The sequence below is a fragment of the Chiloscyllium plagiosum genome, unplaced genomic scaffold, assembly GCF_037043375.1.
Source record: "Chiloscyllium plagiosum isolate Xiang-an unplaced genomic scaffold, Cpla_swu_hap1 HiC_scaffold_28, whole genome shotgun sequence".
Lineage (NCBI taxonomy): Eukaryota > Metazoa > Chordata > Chondrichthyes > Orectolobiformes > Hemiscylliidae > Chiloscyllium > Chiloscyllium plagiosum.
In genome coordinates, this window is record NW_028270166.1 from 15,109,883 (window position 1) to 15,130,963 (window position 21,081).

At 41.4% G+C, this 21,081-nt stretch overlaps 1 protein-coding gene across 2 annotated transcripts in view; it reads left to right on the plus strand.

The window, feature by feature from the left end:
• Positions 1-10,923: 10,923 nt before the first annotated feature.
• The window catches only part of LOC122565382 (TLE family member 5-like), a 126,889-nt gene continuing 116,731 nt past the window's right edge, over positions 10,924-21,081 (plus strand). The window contains exon 1 of one of the 2 annotated variants that reach the window (XM_043721309.2): positions 10,924-11,470. In XM_043721309.2, coding sequence (XP_043577244.1) covers positions 11,447-11,470 — 24 coding nt within the window. In that variant the 5' untranslated portion in view covers positions 10,924-11,446. The remainder of the gene's footprint in view (positions 11,471-21,081) is intronic. The other variant, XM_043721308.2, reaches the window with a different exon arrangement.

Here is a 21,081-nt window from a genome sequence, read left to right on the forward strand (position 1 = left end):
ACAAATCAATATGTAAGTGATCTCAAGAAATTTCCCAACCTGGAGACTGCCTGTACAGACTATAGGTTCATACGAATGATATCAGGGATGGAAAAATATAGTAATCATAAAAGCCTGATATACCAGAATTAATCCTCCTTGAGCAGTGAAGACTAAATGTGTATTTAATAGAGGATTTTCAACATTCAAAATTGTCGAAGTGAGGGAGGTGCAACCATTTCCTCCTTTTGAAGAGTGAATGGAGAAGAATTATCAGTCTAAAACTGATGACAATACTGAGGAAAGATATTAGTGGGAATCTGGATTGTTGGGCATGGGGTAATTTGTTATTGGCAGCAACAGAAGCAGAAGCAATTGCATTTTTAAGGTCAAACTTGGTAACTACTGGAGCCACAAGAAGATTAATGGCTACAAGGACAAGCAGGAGATATGTATTAGTTTTGGATTGCACTGCAAAATAGTAGAATATTCCCAATGGACTGAATGGCCTCTTTCTTTACTGCAAATGTCTAAGGTTTTGTAAATTGGATCTCAGAGCAAAATAATAGATGTTGTATGATATGGTAAGACATGTATAAAATGGTATTTAATCCACAAGGGATCCACAACAAGTTTATCAAAGGTCACATTCTGGCTCTCCCAATGCTGGCAACAGCTGGACATGAGCCTGGTTCAGACATCTCATTTCTTCTTATTTGCTTTAAAGATTTCTTTCTGGTCCTTTGCGTCCCATTAACAAACTCTTTGACAAACTTCACAGGGAGGCAACTGATAGGGAGTGAGTTGTTGGCGACACCCACTGCCCTCACTTTGAAAACAATGGCACCATTTGGTGGCAACACAAGACCGACATTTTATTTCAGAAGGCAATTTTCATAGCAGGCTCACATTCAGATTTGCCTCCAAGGGTACTTGAAAATACAGTCCCATTTTTCTGAAGAAGCTTTTAAGTGCCACTGTACTTTTTTTTTACTTCCTGCTATTTGTGACTTGCTTCCAAACAGCATTGTTGTCTCAGACTCATTAGGTCAAGACTTCAGGACATAGCCCCGGCAGGAACACTAGTGTAGTGCTGAGCAAGTGCTACACAACCAGAGAGTCGAGAGTGTGGTGCTGGAAAAGTACAGTAGGTCAGGCAGCAGCCGAGGAGCAGGAGAATCAACATTTTGGGCATAGGCCCTTCATCAGGAATGAAGCTTGTGGGCCGGGTGGGGTGCTGAGAGATAAGTGGGAGGGGAGGGTGGAGTTGGGGGAGGTCACTCGGAAATTGATAGGTGGATGAAGATGAGGCAGAAGGTGATAGGTCAGAGGGAGCAGTGAAGGACCGGTCCGGAGGGTGGTGCTGAGTTGGAGGCTTGGGACTGGGATAATGTGGGGGGACGGGAAATTAGGAAGCTGTTGAAATCCATATTTATCCCGTGTGGTTGCAGGGTTCCAAGGCGGAATGTGAGGCGTTCCTCCCCCAGGCATTGCTAGTAACAGTTTGGCGGTGGAGGAGGCCCAGGACTTGCATGTCCTTGATTGAGTAGGAGGGGGAATTGCTTTGTTCAGCCACAGGGCGGAGGGGTTGGTGGATGCAGGTGTCCCAGAGATGTTCTCTGAAACGATCCGCAAGAAGTGGGCGGCACGGTGGCACAGTGGTTAGCGCTGCTACCTCACAGCGCCAGAGACCCGGGTTCAATTCCCACCTCAGGTGACTGACTGTGTGGAGCTTGCACGTTCTCCCCGTGTCTGTGTGGGTTTCCTCCGGGTGCTCCGGTTTCCTCCCACAGTCCAAAGATGTGCAGGCCAGGTGAATTGGCCATGCTAAATTGCCCGTAGTGTTAGGTAAGGGGTAAATGTCGGGGTATGGGTGTGTTACGCTTCGGCGGGTCGGTGTGGACTTGTTGGGCCGAAGGGCCTGTTTCCACACTGTAATGTAATGTAATCTAATCTAATCTAAGTGTCCTGTCTCCATCAGAGGGACCAACTTTCAGATGAAATATTAAACTGGAGCTGGTCTGCTTGCTCAGTGCAATACCAATATCATACGCCACTATTAGTGGGCGGCACAGTGGCACAGTGGTTAGCACTGCTGCCTCACAGCGCCAGAGACCCGGGTTCAATTCCCAACTCAGGCAACTGACTGTGTGGAGTTTGCACGTTCTCCCCGTGTCTGCGTGGGTTTCCTCCGGGTGCTCCGGTTTCCTCCCACAGTCCAAAGATGTGCAGGTCAGGTGAATTGGCCATGCTAAATTGCCCGTGTTGTTAAATAAGGGGTAAATGTAGGGGTATGGGTGGGTTGCGCTTCGGCGGGTCGGTGTGGACTTGTTGGGCCGAAGGGCCTGTTTCCACACTGTAAGTAATCTAATCTAATCTATTATAAAAGCATAGAATTCATTTCAATTTTCTGGTCAATATTTATTCCTCAACAAATATCACTTAAACAAAACTTAAATCATTGTTCTGAGAAAAAATTGTGACAGACAACATCATCTTTCATTGCCCCTTCCTAGTTGCCCTATGAATGTGTGGTGGACCATTTTATGAAACGACTATTGTTCACAAGGTGGAGGCTACTCCCAGTAAGCAGTAACGTGGGCAGCACCTTGACACTGACCAATTGATGATGAAGAAAATGTAATGCCCGTTGAAGTCGGGATGATGTGTGTTTTGGAAAGGAACTTGGAAGAAGTAAAGTTCCATGCACCAACTGCTTTTCTGCTTCGAAATTATCAAGACAATCGATTTGGAAAAGACCTCTGAAGAAAGCCAGATGATTAAGATGGGGTGGTGTCGTAATAGCAATATCACTGGCCTAGCAAACAAGGGACCCAGGCTAATCCGCTGGAGACATGGATTCAAACACTATGGCAGCTAGTGGTGGAATTCAAATTCAATTAATCTTAAAATAAATCTTGAATTGTAATCTACTTTCAGTATTGGTGACATAAGACTTGTTCTTAAAAAACACATCTGGTTCACTAATGCCATTAAAGAAGGAAATCTGTCTAGAGGTGACTCCAGGTTGATTCTCAATTGTCTTCTTGACTGTGTGAATATGATTGAGCCAGGGACATAGTTTTTGTTTATCTTTTTCTTATTAAACTTTTAGGTTCTTTGTTAAAAGTATATGTTTAGTTAGAGACAAAAAAACACTGCAGATGCTGGAATCCAAGGCAGACAAGCACGAAGCTGGAAGAACACAGCAAGCCAGGCAGCATCAGGAGGTGGAGAAATCAACATTTCGGGTATAACCCTGAAGAAGATTTACACATTGACCTCTTCACCTCCTGATGCTGCATGGCTTGCTGTGTTCTTCCAACCTCCTGCTTGAATATGCTTAGTGACGGACCTCAAGTGGAAATCAAATAGAAGGATAATATGTTTGGTCTTTCAAGCTAGGCCTCATTCTGGGATCTAACTTGTCAAATACAGTATTATTCTCAGCTGGGATCACAACAAATGCAAGTTATTTATTTGTAAAGTCACTACATAAGGCCAAATGGGTCACTCCATTTAGTGGCAATAGGAATAGGCAACAAAAGCTGACCTTACCAGTGATAACCCACATCCAGTGAAAGGATAAAAATAAAAACAGAAATTGCTGGAGAAACTCAATAGGTCTGGCAGCATCTGACAGCATCTGTGGAGTAAAAGCAGAGTTAATATTTTTGTAGGCTGCTCATACAACAGATCTTAGAGCACAGGATTCTGTGATGTGATGATTTAGGAGAGTGGTGGGTATCTCATCTTCCATTAATACAGCAGATGGCTATATCATCCATACACTGTGTGAACTTAATTGAGCCCAGGACATAATTCTAGTTTTTCTTTTGCAAAATAACATTTATGTTTTTTATTAAAAGTACATTGACAGCCCCTTGAGTCTCTTGTGAATATATTCAGTGACTGACCTCCAAGGGAATCAAATAGAAAAATAAGACTTTATGGTTCATCAAATCAGGTCTCATTCTGAGATCTGATTTGTCAAATATTATCATTATAATGGGACCATGATGAGTAAAAATTATTTATTTGTATATCATTATATCTCATTGCCAGCCAGTATTGTCCTATATACAATGATTGCCGTTCAAATTCAGCTGGTCAGCCTACAGTACGATAGAGATTCGGAAAGTATCACCAAGGGAAATGAACCCAGTTCCATTCTAGTGTAGAATATTCTAGAGCTGTCAATCATTGTGTCTTTTATTTCAGTTGGACTATATCGCCTGTACAATACTATAAATTTGCTCATTCTTATGAGGGTGAGCTGCACTATGAATTCGTATTTGACCACCTTTCCACTGCTGTGCTACCTGGAAACACACATTAATTTCATTTTCACAAGAAAGGGACAAATGGGAAACCAGTGGAAACAGGAAATCAACATCTAACCTCAGGAATTGAGATTTTCCCTCAAAGCTGTGTATGATTACATCTGATTCAAGTCAGACCAGTATCATGGTGGAGCTCAGTATTCCCAAGTTGGTGAAAGAGTGAAAATTATCCAAGGTTCCAGTTCCTCACCATTGACCAGTAACTTTTGCCAGTAGATATAAAAAGAATAAGAGAGAAAATAACAACATTTAATGTTTCAATATCTTTTTTTCATTTTTTTAAAAGCATACATGAACAATACTAAAAAACAGGAATTAATTTCACCTTCTAGTTATTGTTAGGAAGAAACAATTACACATTCACAAATGGTGGGAGCTGAAATAGATTAAGTTATGGTTACCTGGTATCGAGTGTAAGGTTTTAAAAGTATGTTATTGTAGGACAGAATTAAGGCCAGTAGGAAATTCTGCACCATTTGATTCCTGGAAAATAAACAATATGATGTTATTAACTTCAGAACAGCATGAAAGTGGGGAATAGGAAGGGGAGGATAAAATGACCCATTTGGAGTAGGTGACAGGAGAAAGAGAGAGCCTGAAGGTTACTCATTCTACATTTATCTGGATTTTGTTTTTCTTCTTTTGAGCTGAAGAGAGCAACAAGTTGTTGATTTTTTTCCCCTCCCTAATTAATACTGCCAGAGGGGCCTGAGAAATATCAACTTATCTCAATGGTATTGGAAGATATCTCATGACATGAAATCATATGGTACGATGATATTTCAAAAGGAGTATTAACTGAATGGACACTATTAATTCTCTTTCTGACATTCAGTATTTTTTATACTATGTACAAAACAAAACTACGTCTGTTACTTCTCTGAATGTTGCCACTTAAGAGTGATGTGGGCCTTCACAAGACAGCCACATGATGCATTGTATATAGTAGTCAATTGGCATATGGTGATACAAGACCATTGGTAATAAAATGAAAGGAAGGAATACTTGGACTTATATCATGTCTTTCCTGAGCTCAAGTCATCTGTAAGCCCTTTACAGCCAACTAAGTAGGGTTTTTTTTCTGAAGTGCTGTCATGAAGGGAGAGACAATGGGTGTCTGTAATTGAATCCTCAGTTTGAGGTCACAAGTTCTGTTTTAGTTTTTCTACATTTCGACTCTAAATTCCTATATCTGTATTTGTAGTGGAACTAGTCCACCCAAACTTGTCACAATGTAATCACACCTTCCTGTCATTGGTCCCATTGCAAGATTTCCACGAAAACTGGCATTGCACAGTGAATCTTTGATAGATACCTTAGAAAGTTCACCTGAGTTCACTGTATTGTCATTTCCCCTCTTTGCATTGAACTGAAATGGTGGGGAACATCCTCCTCAGATTCATCAATTTCATTTTGGGAGCTCATCTGCTTGGAAACACTTGTTCATGCTTTTTTTGTTTGAAAACCTGACAATGGCAGTGGTATCCTGGCCAATTTCCTTACTTGCACCCTCCAAGAAACCTGAGCTTTTCTGAAACTCTGCTGCTCAGATTCTAAATTGCATCTTGTTCCATTCACCCATCAAGCCTCTACTTGCTGGCCTGCATTGGCTTCCTGCCTTCCAATGCCTCAATTTTAAAATTCTCAACCTTATTTTCAAATCCTTCCATGGCCTCAGCCTTCCCTGCCACTATACCATCCCACAAACAGCAAAGGCTCCTATGCTCCTCTGTTTTTGGACATCTCCAAATTTCCTCTGTCCATGATTATTGACCATACTTAGAGCTTTATAACCCCATCCTTATAACATGCCTTATATAACCCCACCCACCTCTCTTTCCTCTTTCAAAACACTTCTTAAAACCTACCTCTTTGACCAGGTTTTTGGTTGTCTGTCATATCATCTTTCGTGGATCAGTGTCAATTTCTTTGATAAGACTCCTGTGAGGTACCTGGAGGTGTTCCACCATGCTAAGGATATATAAATTACCAAGGGGTGGGGAAATGATGGGAAAAAATTCTGAAGTACAGGATTAATCAACATTTTGAAAGGCAGGGATTGATCAGGGATCATTGTCATGGATTTGTTGGAGGGAGATTCTGTCTAACTAATTTAGTTGAGCTTTTCAAAAGGTGACTCAATATATTGATGAGGGTAGTGCAGTTAATGTGCTTTCCATAAGGCCTTTGACAAGGTCCCACATGGAAGGCTGTGTAGAAGAGCCCATGAGATCCAAGGCAAGTTCGCAAACTGGATTCAAAGTTGACTTGCAAAGAGGAGGTGAAGGGTGATCATGGAGAGTTGTTTTTGTGATTGGAAGTCTGTGACCACTGTCACAGGGATCAGCGCTAGGTCCCTTGCTGTTTGTTATGTACATTAACAATTTGGATGTGAATGAAGAAAGTTTAATTAGTAAGTTTGCAGTTGACATGAAAATTGGTGGTGTTTTTAATAGTGAGGAGGATGATCTCGGTCTACAGTGTGATATTGATAAGCTGGGAAATTGCATACAGCAAAGGCAGATGGAACTTAATCCTGATAAGTGTGAGGTGATGCATTTTGTAAGGTCCAATGAGGGAAGGATTTACACATTGAGTGGTAGGTCTCTAGGGAGTACTGAGGAACGAAGGACCTTGGTGTACAAACCTATCGATCCCTGAAGTTGTCAGCACATGGAGACAGTGTGGTGAAGAAGGCATATAGGATGCTTGACTTTATTAGCTGGAAGAAATTGAGGACTGCAAATGCTGGAGATCAGAGTCAAAATGTGTGGCGCTGAAAAAGCACAGCCAGTCAGGCAGTATCCGAGGAGCAGGAGAGTCGATATTTCAAAACATTGACTCTCCTGCACCTCAAATATTGCCTGACTGGCTGTGCTTTTCCAGTGCCACATTTTTTTACTAGCTGCAGCATAGAACATAAGAGCAAGGAAGTCTTGTTACAACTTTATAAAAGATTGGATAGGCCACAGATGGAATACTGTGTGCAGATCTGATTGCCACGCTATCAGAAAGACATGGTTGCACTGAGAGGGTGCAGAGGAATTTCACCAGAATGTTGCCAAAGATGGAAAGACACAGTGAGACTGACTAGTCTGAGTTTGCTTTCCTTGGAGCACAGGAAGCTATGGGGAGATCTGATTGAGGTATGCAAAATTAGGAAAGATATAGACAGAGCAGATTGTGAGATTTTTTTCCCCATGGCAGACAAGTTTAAAACCAGAGTTTTAGGTGAGGAGTATGTGATTTAGAGGGGATCTGGGGAAATATTCTTTCACTTAGATGGTGGTAGAAATATGGAACATACTGTCTGGGAGGGTGGTGGAGGCAGGAGCCCTCACATATTTAAGAAGAGGATGAGTACTTAAGATGTCAGGGCATAGAAGACAAAGTAATTATGGACCAGGTATGGTAATGAGATTAGTGCACTTTGGTGTTTGTATGCTTAGGGCTTCATAGATCCTAAGACTCCATGACTCTAAATGCAAGTTAGAGTTCTTTTTTGAAGCAAGTCCATTTTGCTGCAAAGGTCATGAGGAGAAACAGCGGTTGGACTTTGCAGAAGTGAAAAAGCACGATGGTGTCCATAGCAGAAAGAAACACAAGATTAGTTTTTGTATAGAAAAAGAGAGATTGTAGACTCTGCAATATCCTAGTTGGTTTTCCTCACATTTATAATGAGTGTTCATTTCAATATATTGTAATGAGAATGTAATAGGAAGGAAATGAATTTCAAAATACATTGATAAATTGCACCTTAGCCTTAACTGTCATTGTCACTGCATATCAACGTGGGGGATTCTGGACAGTAATATCTTCCATGGTACCCATCTCCAACAAAACGAACACAAAAACAAATCAAAATTTGCAGTCTTTATCTTTTCTTTGTATCTATGAGAGTTCTTTCTGATTAATTTAAGTGTCTGTGCCGTTTGAATCCCATTGGTTTCCAAAAGAAAGTCTCCCCGATCCAATGCCATAAAAATAAAGAACCATAATACATCAAAAAAAAACAGCATCTTGAATTTCTGATTCATTGATCAAGTCCCAGTTATCAAATTCAATTTCAGGATAAAAATGCAGGCATTCTGATTGGCCTGCACTTTGGAACCATCTTGCCACATTGGCAATATCGGCCATAACCATTTCATGACATTGTACCTGTTTATGCAGCAGCCCACCATACTAGCAGCAGTTGGACATAGCTACATCAATACATGAAAGGCACGAGTATAATAAAATGAGATATATTGGAATAATTACAAGGCAGTAAGCTCAGCTTAGGTTCACACTGTTATAAACTCATTGAACTTTGATCTCACTAAGAAGATAAAGTCATATTTCTCGTTTTGTATAGAAAGAGAAGACGTATAATGCTATCAACTTTGCGATGTCTACAACCGCTGTACAACCAATGAAATACTTTATTGAGGGAATTGGTTTAGCTTAGTTACCTCGATTGTTGGTTGACTGAGCAGTGTGATGACAATGGTGTGAGTTCAACTCCTATCACCGGTTTGAAGTTACCATGAAGGACTCTCCTTCTCAACCTCTTCCCTTGCCCAAGGTCTGCTGGCCCTTAGATTAAATCACCACAGTCAATTCTCTCAAATGAGAGCAGCCCCTATGGTCTGGCAAGACTATGGCGACACAATGACAAAAACTTTATTGAAACGAATGTTAGAAATGCAGCATGGTGGCTCAGTGGTTAGCACTGCTGCCTCACAGTGCCAGGGACCCGGGTTTGATTCCAGCCTCGGGCGACTGCATGGAGTTTGCACATCCTCCCCATGCCTGTGTGGGTTTCCTCCGGGTGCTCCGGTTTCTTCCCAAAATCCAAAGATGTGCAGGTCAGGTGAATTGGCCATGCTAAATTGCCCATAGCGTTCAGGGATATGTAGGTTACTGGGTGGGTTACTCTTCGGAGGGTCGGTGTGAGCTTGCTGGGCCTGTTTCCACACTGTTGGGATTCTATGAATTTGCAAACAAGATCTCACAAACAATAATGAAATTAGGACAAAAAAATCGGTTGAGTGATTAATAGGACCAACTTGACAGCTCTTCTTCGATTGGGAATTTTTACATTCATCTCAGAGAGAAAGATCGTTCAACTTCTTTTCTGAAAGACAGAAATCTAATAATGTCACACTCCCTCAACACCACATTGAAGTATCAGCCTGAATCGTTTGCATCTTTATCCAAAGTGGTGGGACTTGGCATGTGCGGAATACTGAGGTATTAAGAATCAACTTAAAGGACACAAAGTTTGAATTATCAAAACAAAAGCATTAAAGGCATTTTTTTGCTTGTTTTTCCCGTAACTGCATTGAAAGATGTGCAGTCATTAAGGATGAAATTATGAATTGCAAAACCTTGATTTCTCTTTCAACAACTTTCGCAAGTTGAAGGGTGAGCTAAATGAGGTATTTAAAACTATTAGAGATTCACTAGTAGGAGCAAATTACTGCAGATGCTGGAATCTGTACTGAGAACAAAAAATGAGTCCAGATGACTCTAGCTTGCTTTCTCTCTGTGGATGCTGCCTGACCCGCCGTGATCTCCAGCAATTTTTGTTTTCAGTTCATAATATTCACTAGAGTAGATACATTGAAAAAGGCATATAGGGACGAAATCGGGAAACCCAGAAATCTGCTGATCTCTCCCCAAAAGACTGCTGGGTGTCAATTGAAATGATCAAATTTGAGATCAAAGGATTTTTTCAAAATGAAATCAGAGATTTGGAGCCAAGGTAGGTGAGTTGAGTCAATTGCATATTGAAGCAAGCTGGATAGTCTACTCCTGACCCCGTGCTTTGATGAGGACAAGTCTTGCTTTGCACTCATTGCTGACCTATATAATTAACTCGTGCCTAATTTAATTCTGTTCGCTATTCGACGCATCTTTCAGCCTCTATCTAAGCCACTCCCCTATCCACCCCTTCGCCTCTCTCTGTGCCTTCCGTGAGTGGAGCTGTCGTTTCCGCCCACGCGGGAGACAGCTCCGGGACAGTATGAGGCTAATTTGGAACCTGTTAAACAAACTGAGATATCCCTCCCCCACATTAGCATGTGTTGACACCGTCTGTCCTGACAATGTGGCGTTGGCGAAGTGAAATCTCGCAAACATGACGGGTGGGATTACCGACAGAAAATAAGCCGCCCTGATTGATGTGGTCTCCAACCTTCCACAAGGCTTCTCACTTTTCTCTCTCTGGGTTATCCGCTATTTTTGCATATATCCTGGCAATGTTACATCCATGTCCCAAATCACACACAATTTGCGTGAAATATATATATATATTTTTAAAATGTAAACACCCCTTCTACCATTTATGAAGCAAGACTGACGAAATAATGACATCTGCAAATGAATTGAGGGGGGAAAAAAAACATATTTTTTCCAGGGAATGGATTAAAATGTGCGTTTAATGGGAGACTTTTTCATAGGAGATATGTTTTTTTTCTGAAAGAAAATGTTAGGGGGAAATGATTAAAAATGGCCCTGGGTAGCGGCTCCACTTCCGCATCACATGGCGAGTGTCTCACTCATTCCGCCCTATGGGGGCTGGCGCTCCGACGTTACATTCTCGCCTTCGGTCAATTTGTTACAGTGTCGCCCCGCTGTTGCGTTCGGCAACATTTGTATCCCAACAGAGGAGGACGGAGGCAGGCAAAACAGAAGGCAGCAAAGACAGTCTCATCTCCCTCCCCCTTGAAAGAATATAAAAGTCAGGGAGAAGGAAGGTGGTGGTGGGGTTAAAAAAAACAAAGCAAGGAGGGATTAAGCAAAAAGGATGCAGACTGAGCAATGCACCGAGATGTCTCAGCGCTAAACACAGCGACTCATATCATCGCCGTCTTTTGAAGAAAAGAAACCGACGGGGTACAATGTATCGTGACTGCATTATGAAAGATACAAAATAAATCCCAGACACAACCAAAATCCGTGCGGAAAGTGTCGGCGGAAACAGCTCATCTGGCTTTGTTTTACCCTCCGTCCGTACGCAGGATTTTTTTTTCCCCTCGTGTGTTTTGTTCTTGGATTTCAAGGGAGGCTGTTTCATTTCAAAAGAAATTGGGGAAAACCTACGTTTGCAAGAGAGAGGGGGGAGAAGAAAGGGGGCGATGTATCCGCAAGCCAGGCAGTCGGTAAGTGACTTCGTGTCTGGAGCGCACGTTTCAATTTCAGCGAGTTAATTTCACCCCACCCCCCCCCCCCGTAACCGAAAATACTGAAGTGAAACTGACCCCGGCTCTGAATCCTGCCTGAGTGACCCTCGCTGCAGTTTCCCGAGCCTTTCCAAGCTGTACTTATCATTCCCTAGGTGTGTGTTTTAAATCAAGCATTGGCTTCTGTTCACTTCTTTATTTCATTATTAAATTGAGGTGTAGCTGAAAACGTTTTATTTTATTTCGATCCCTGATCGTTAAAAAAAATAAGTTCGATAGCATTAAGCTGCATGCTTCCTGCTATAATTTTAAAAGGGAAATGTGCATGTACCTTGTCTTGTTTGTATAATGCCCTGGCACTCGCTTGGCATCTTTTGTTTCTGGTTTGTCATTGCCACTACATTTTAATCTGTACGTGGGCCTTAGTAACGTTTGAATTAACTGTTACTTTCCGCATACTGAAAAAACAAAGTACATTAGCTATTTGTAAATATGTCTCAATTTGTGGAATTAAACATGGAGGTGGGATTGTGTCCACAATATGATTGTCATTTTTTTTTGATGCGCAGAAGTTTTTTTTAAGGCCACTTCAGGTTAACCATGAGTTGCGTTACTCTTAGAAATGACCTTTAACCTATTTTTAGATCACATCCAGTTTCCATTTTGTGTTTGCAACATTTTACAGGCTTCAATTATAAATCGTCCCTCAACCGATGCTGCTTAAAATCAAGCTCACTCCCGACTGATCAGAGAGCACTGGATCAGAAAGGTTTCTTAGTGCAATCTGTATTTGGTGATCTTGCCCGGTTCGCCTTTTCCCGGTGCCCACGAGCAGTATGAGTGACAATGAAATTGGGTGGAAGGACTATTTTAAAAAAAAATACACTGTACGCACAACACTTAATCTATCGAATTGTACTTCCTCTAATTTTCTCGCCTCACCTTTTGGAAATGCTGACGCATGTTGGGGTATCAGTCTACACGTCTCTGCGTAATCTTTTCCTCTCAACTCATTCTCTCTGTGTGAGTGGAGATGTTCAATCCGGGCACTGTTTTTGTTTTTGCTTGGGTAATTCTATAGTTGGCCAGACTGTGTATTTACTGGTCAGGGATATGGAATGATCTGGCAGTGGAACTTCAGTCAACAGTCCACCCTTCTAATGGATGTTGGGTTTGGCACCACCTTATGATGAATGAATGAGATCCACGCAGGGCAACAGATCTACTCTCTCTAAGTGCGAGAGAGGCATTTGTGAGGACCAGAAGGTGGTAGTTCCCCTTTGCCATAAGCCTCTGGCATATGCAGTTACCCATGAACTATGTGGAAGTATCTAACCTGTGCTCATTATCAATGTTGTTTATGATTCAGTCACCAGGAGGTGCTATTGGCTGGGTGTGGTCCTCCTTGATTTCTACTTCCTGCCACCCTTCCAGTTTAAGAGGTGAAAAAGTACTTCTCTGTCAGTTCTGAGGATACTGCTGCGTGCTGATTTGAATTTCCATGATTAGTAATGTGTACCCTGGATGAAGACTATGAATACCAGCAATCTTTGCTTACTCAGGGTTAAAGAGCTGTCTTAGTTGGATCCATCCACATCCAGTATTGACACTTGCTACCTTTTCAATATGAGCCCTCCAGAATGGGAATATTGGCTGTGTTTAGTTCCAGCTTTGGGGACACAGATGCTTTGATTGAGCCAGATCAGAGAGCCAGCTTAGAAATGATCATTTGTAAAGCGAAATGCTACATTCAAACCAGTATGTGGCCTTCATAACTGGATGACAGAACAAGCTTCCAAACATTGTCAAACCCCTTTGCCCAAACATCTATTCACCTAAGTGGACCTGAGCTGAACATTTGACCACCTACTGGTAAATCCTGTCTGAGAAAGCAAGGTATAGATTTTGGCAATCAAGTCTTGCCTGTTCTCCAGGGTGTTAGGTAGGGAAAGGGAAGAACATGTTTCCACCAGCCAGTGGGTTAGTTCCTTGCTGCTTTGCTATTCCATGGGTGCAAGGTTCAAGTGGGATATTGACCGTGTGTGTCAGCAGTCTATTCACCCGTGGGTGATATTGCAGTCATGATATTGATCCTAGCCTCAGCCAGTGTGACCCATGTGCAAAGGTCATTTAACTTGCAATTGAGAATGGGATCCCTGGCTAATTCCCTTCTTCCAGGGGCACTGAGGCCAATTAGCACCCTTCTACCCATCTAGCTCGAGATCAGACAGTTCAATTCAGACTGAGAAATAAACCCGTAATCTTCCAGAAAAGGTCTGGAAGGAGTTTACCAGGGCAATTAAAATCAGCCACAAGTCTGTTGTGCAACTCCAGATAATCCAACTAGCAAGGTTTTTTGGAACCGTATTAATATCTATTCATTCCACCCACCCCACACAAGACATTCAAACACTTTAAATCTTCTCAGTTGTGTCATGCTATAATACAATTTACAGATGCATCACATGGAAGTGATGCTGGATTATCACTGTGGCAGCTTTGAACATTCCGCTGCAGAACTGGTCGAAGTTGATTGGAAGGTTTCCATCAGACTGGTTGCTTGTTTTTTTTTGTTGTTTGCCTCTTTCCCACGTGAGATGGAAAATGCTGCATGTGTCAAGCTGTTAATGTAAAAATGCAATGAGCCATACTGACTGGAATATTCTCCCGATCAATAGGTATGTTTCTTGAATGGCGTTTAACTGTACTGTTCACTGCAGCATTCATTGTGAAGCAATGCACGTTCTCGAGGCAGGGTTTGTGGGTGGGAAAAGGATATTCTGGTTGCCCTTCTGGCCTAGGACACCACCTGAGAGGCTTGCTGGTAAAAGTCAAATTGTGTATCCACGACTTGTGTGAAGATTTTGTTTTGAGAATGATTTGGGAAAGAATTGTTTTGACTTTGCCAAAACAGGTGCTTTTTACTCACTGCAAGCAAGGTCATTGGCTTTGAGGCAAATACATAAATAATGAGTTGAATTTATCAGTGACTGGAGTGTCTTTCATCTCAGTTAAGGCAGTTGTTGAAGAGTTGGAATCTTTCAGTGATTGGGGCTCCAGGTTTTGGGAGAGGAAAAGAAAAATGACCAGGTGATTGTGGATCTTTACCCAGTAAGGAATATAAACGAGGCAAGATTTGAATGTGCTTTGTTTGAGCAGCTTGTCAATATTTAGTGCTTATGCTCTCCCTGAAAGTTTAAGGGCTTTTGCCTGAAATGTCAATTTTCCTGCTCCTCAGATGATGCCTGACCGGCTGTGCTTTTCCAGCACCACTCTAATCTAGACTCTCATCTGCAGTCCTCACTTTTGCCTCACCTGAAAGTTGTGTCCAGGTGGTAGTGCTGGTATTTGAGCCATTGCTGTCAGAAGAATATTCTTGGGTTTCAAGGCGCAATATTGAAATATCAGCTTTGTTTTGTGCATAAAGGAGTGCAATTTTTCCTGAAATTTTCGCCGTTGCTCATGTTGAAGACCAATTAATGCCTGTATTCTACAAAACTAGGTAGATGTTTTTCTCTATAGCTGTCTGATATCATCCTGTGACCATTCAGCTTTCAAAGCACCCCCTGGTCGGTTTGTGGCTTAAGGAATCATTTAGTTGTTCACCTGTCTGTTACTTCAGAGCCTAAATTGCAGCCTTTGTATGTGAATTTGCAGGTGGAGCTGTTGTATCCAGTTTTATGTGGAGTGGACTGGGGGATCTCAGCTGCCTATTGACATGTTGCAGAGAGGCTGGTGTGACAACCTGGCTGCTCATTGTCACACCCGATCATGAGCAGCATGAATACTGTAGGGATTGGTAACATTTCATAGTGCTGTGTCCTGAAACATCTTGCATTTTATGTTGCAGCTCCCATTCTACAATAGACACTTAATAACTCCTCCCACCTCATTGTTTTATAATCTCACTGCTGTACCTCAAATATTTCGTCTAGATATGTGTGGGCAGAAGGTTTTATACAATTGTGCAGAATTCAATGCTGACGAACAGGAAACGTCATATTTTTGAGTATGCAGAATCGATGGCAATCAGTTCTGGAATGAATGTAATGCAATTCTAAAATGTGAAGCTTTAGATTAACAACAGCTTCTGTTTTGATAGAGTGCATGTGAGACTCTGGGTTTGAGTTTAATTTTATAGTGTCAAACTATGAAATATCACTTTGACATTAAAAACTATGCTTTAAGATCAGTCTTTGAATTGGTTTGATCTCCCCTCTATGCTCTTTGAAATGAACTGGCAGCACACATGGAACTCAAATTGGACCGAGTAGTTATTGGCACTGATCAAATGCCAATAAAATGAAAGGTTTAAATCTCTAGCTGGGCTTTGCATTCCAGAGTGGTTCTGATGCAGCAGCTTCAGCCTAGGTGCAGGTCTCCTGTCAGCCCATCCACATGTGCAAAGGTGGACTTGGTGCCAGCCAGTTCAGGGCTGTGAAAGCCAACAACAACTCATTCCCAGTCGACACAGCTCATCACAGGCTTGCATCCAACCCAGTTCCATTATGTGCCAGCACAGAAACAAGGAAATGCTGCAGGTTTTGTTCATTGATCAGTGCAATACCATATTGACCAAGATAGTTCCAGGTGCAGTTTCCAGTGTACCTATCTCCTCTGTGGCTGTGACAGGAGTGTTACACTTGGCTGTCTACGGCCCTTGGAGAGAGAGGCTGAAATGCCTGGGATGGTCCTTATTTTTGATCGCTATTTTCTGACCTCCTGGAAAGCAACTAGATTTGGTTTAGCTGCGACAACATCCGTCATCAGTGAAGACCTTTATCTTGGATAAGACACAAATGGTAAACTGATACTTGTAAACCAGCATAGCCTCGTGTCACAATTTGAGCTAATCAAACATGCCAGGGGCCATGGACCAGAGAAGCAATAACATGCAAGCAAAATACTTTTGATGGAAATGTGAAACGCAACCAGGAAGTGCTGGAGAACTTCAGCATCTGTGGAGAAAGAGAGTTAACATTTCCAGTCCAATGTGACTTCATGAAGATTCGGACTGGACTGGATGTTGGTTCTGTTTCTATCTCAAACCACTTTTCAGTAGTTTGTAATAGCACAGAAGCATATTGTTTCCAATATATGCCTCTGTTTGGTCTGTGTGAAGCTCACTAGATCCGAACAACACTATTGTTCAATTGCTGGACATTCTCCATCAATCCAGAAGTGGAAAAAGCAAATCAGTTGATGGATCTCTCGATAGTTGCTCATGATGCCGCCATGATTATTAGTAAATCGGTTGTTCTTCCTACCTGAATACTGGTGAGGTGAAGGTGCAGACTTCTTGAAGGCAGGTTAGCTTTGGGCTGAGATTTAAAGTGGCCATGAGCATCATGACTCTTTTCTGTTAAACCTAATTGAGCCATGGTGATTCTCTGTGAAGTACTGAGGTATTGTTTTCTAACTGTAGTTCAAGCATCGAGAAGATGCTTTAATGCTGTTTGATAAATGTCAGACCATGTTCTGTAGATTAGATTTGTGCTATTGTTGCAGCTACTTTCTGTGGCATAAATGAGATGGTGACTTTGAAACTTACTTTTTGGAAGTTGTTCAAAATTTTCATAGTTAAAAATCACACTACACCAGTTGGTTGTGGAGCAGGGCCAGAAGAGACAGCATATATAGCAAAAGGGTTACAGTGTCATGTAGTTATAATATATTAAACAAAGATGCATCCTAAAAGTTGCATTTTTTTAGGATGTACAACTACCTGACGAAAAGGCAGTGCCTCGAAAGCTAGTGCTTTCAAATCAATCTGTTGGACTATAACTTGGTGTTGTGTGATTTTTAACATTATACACCCCAGTCTAACAGCGGCATCTCCAAATCAAAACTTTTCATGTTTGCATTCAAAAGTTGATATTTTGATGCATTATTCACCAGTTTGATAAATCCTGGTAATCATTTTGTTTTGACAGTACTGAAGGGTCAGATCAATACAGGATAATATTATGCGAGAGGCCTTATTATAGCTCCTACTTCAATTTACTGAGTGCATCAAAAGCTACATGCAAGGGGTTAGACCGAAGTGTGTTTGCATGGTAGTTATGTTGGAAAACGTTTACAATGTCAGTGTTGCTTTTTTTTCCTACAGCAGCATAAGGAGTGTGAACAGCAGTAGGCCATTCAGCCCTTTAAGCTTGCGGTATCATTCAGTAAGATCATGGATGTTTTCAACATTTTCCTCTCATCCACTTTCCTGCCCTTTCCCCATATTTCTTGATTTCCCCTATTGTTTAAAAATCTATCCATCTCACCTTTAAATACAATTTGGAGATGCTGGTGTTGGACTGGGGTGTACAAAGTTATAAATCGCGCACCAGGTTATAGTCCAACCGGTTTAATTTGAAGCACACTAGCTTTCGGAGCACTGCTCAAACCACGTGATGAAGGAGCGATGCTCCGAAAGCTAGTGCTTCCAATTAAACCTTTTTGACTATAACCTGGTGTTGTGAGATTCTTAACCTTTAAATACTGTATATATAACTGTCCCTTTCTGTTAGTCATTTGTTCACTGCTGTTCATTTCCCTGTGTGAAAGGCCTGGTACAATACTGAATTTGGATTATCAAATTTTGTGTTGTTTTTCACGTGCAATGCCACAAATGCATCAGGCTGTTTTAGAGTGCAAAGTTGAGGTGAATATCAGATGCACGTGGGTAGTATGGTTTGTATCAAACCCTGACACCTCCTCATCCATGACCAGACCTGTGGTTAACATCACGCTTGAATAGGTAGCGATTGAGGGTAGAAACTCTTGTTTCTTTTTCTTCCTCTTCGTGCAGAGGCACAGGCTGTTTGTTTGTTGCATCCTTATTGCGCTCCCACTTTCATCTTGCCTAAAATCTGCTAATTTACCAAAGATTGGAAATCAAATTGGTAACCCGAATTAACTATGCTTTCCACCAGAGTCACAACTAAAAGCTCTTTTGTTTGCTGTTGTACTGTTTTGTCTTAAAATATCCAATGATTTTGTATTGGAGGAATTAGTGACTGTTAATTTCAGCAGCAATGGTATGGATGACCAAGATGCTCAAAATGAAAGGTTCTGAAGTATTTGATGGGTGGACCTGTTAAATTGGTCAATAGCTGTGCTGGAGTTTAATATCTTCTCTGTGCTCTGGATTTAAATCCAGATCTCTGAGCAACTCAAAGTCTCTATGCTATGATGACTATCATAAATGAAAGAAGTTGAATAATGTTTTTAGTTCAGAGTCCAGAGGATTGCCTTGAGCGTCTCCTGGAATATTGCTTTTTAGACAGTCATTATTGATTCCATCTAAAGTCCATGTTATTTAAGGCTTTGATGGAGGTGGGGGGAAGAGAGTGGAGAAAGTACCATATGAGATACACTTTCTTTCATATTGACCAGTTCCTTGTCTGCACAGCATTGTGAGGTGTTTCATGTGATGAAATATTAAGGTCATGTTAGCAAATATGACAGCCTTATTGCACATAAAAATTTACAGTTAGAGGTATTTTAGGCTGATGTTTTGGGAAATATGAGTGCTTCTGAAATTCACCTGGATGTGATTTGATGCTTCATCATGGGCCGATGCTCAAGTTGTCCTTGCTGTTTCCACAAAGTGCCAAATTACTTTGGGTGCTGTGGACATGTCTGGCCAACAGAGAGAGATTTTTGAATCAAAGTTAGCAGCGCAAGAATACTCAACAATAGTCCTGGTACCCTTTTTAACATGTACATTAGGAAGATGTCCAGTGCAATGACAGCAGCTTATTTACGCTGGCAATATCCCCTTATGGCATGATCAAAATCTTTCAAGGATGTGCAAACCACATGAAACTGACAGAAGCTGTATATTTCAATAATTGAAGACTGGAGCGCAGCCCAGCTAAGTCTGTCATCTCTGCATTCCAACTTGGAAATTGCAAGGAACAATACCCAAAGTACCTTCTGTAGGCAGTGGATGTGATCCTGACTCCCACCTGTCTTGGAATGATCCTTGACCATACTCTAAGCAACCATCACTGCTTCTAAAAGGTTACAGAAAAGACTAAGATGGGACTCAGCAATCTGTGTAATGAAACCAAAGTTGTTCTTTACTTCTGCCTTAGATCCAATGGCCTTAAAAATTGATTGCATCCATGTGGCCCTCTAATGACGTCATACCAAACCCATTGATATACATTTACACATTATTAATTTCAAAGTATATTCTCATTCCTGTGTGGTCAACTCCAGTTCAGTGATGACTGATTACCAGTCCTTGTGAATGTAACCCTATCCTCCACTAGACCAGGTGCAGTAACAGAGAGAAATATCTCCTATCAGGAGGAACTTGGACTTTCCCATCCACCAGTGGGTGAAGAGGATTTTAGGTGCAGTGAGCACCAGAGGATGATTATAATCACACAGACTTGGCACTAATAGATTTGAGCAGGCTGATTTGAAAAGCAACTGTACTTGTCAGTCCTGGACTGTGAATCATGGTGCACTTCAGTGTTACCTTTACCCCATCCTGAAACCACCCACCCCCTAGAATGGAAAGGTGAGCTTCACTGCAGGCAGATTGTAGATTTCACACCAAACCAAGGTATTGAGTAATGTGCATGCGCAGAGTTTCATATTCGCCGACTTTTGATAAGAAGTGCGCTGCTACTGTCTTCAGGGAACACCCTAACAGTTTAAATCTGAAGAGCTCATTGTTGAGGCTTACTAATTAATGCTATGTGGGGGCGCCTACCCCGAGGCATACTCTAATGAAAGGTAAATCCCTTTGTGGAGCAAGAGCAGGCAAAACTAAGAAAGAAATGGCACACATGGAACTTGCTGTTGCATGAAAGGATTTGGGGTTTCCATCTGAAAACATTCAAGCAAAAGGAGAGTAAAAATATGCTGTAAGATTGAGTCTGACATCTACAAAGTAGATGTTTGGTTGAAGAGCCTATGTTTTGATGTCCTCTCTCTCTGCAGTGCAGTGTTACAGATTCCTCCACCTTTCCCACTGGGTAGCATTTAAATATGTCTGCCTTACTCCAAAGTGTTAATATTTTGTTAAACTTAAAACGATTTGTTTTTAAAAGGCTGCTCACTTAATACTGGGCTCTTGTGTCTGGAGCCTGACATTTAATGTTTCCAATCTGCAGTGTTCCTTGCCAAACAAGTTAAGCTCTGATTAACCCAAGGCTATGTTCCCTTCCCAGTGACTGGATTTTGAGATACAACAAGGTTACCACTTTTAGTAGCAGAATCCAATGTGACTTTTATGGCAAAACACTCCTATTCTTGTAAACTAATGCGTGACTTCTTGTGGAAGCAACACTTGGAGAAATAGTCTAGTTTAAAAATGAGTTTTTGAATGAATTAACCCTAGACAAAAATAAATCTGGGCAGCTGAATGAGTTGTAAACTCATTTTGAGTGAATGTATATATGGGCAATAAATCCCTAGAAACTTCAATTGCTTGTTAATATTTTGACCTATCGGTGAATAAAATTAATGTAATATTGAGAGAACAATGGTCTACTTATGAATGTTACTGACCAACTGATACTTCATTTAACTACTATTCACATTTATTCTTGGCTTCTGAATGCATGACCAAAAATGAAATC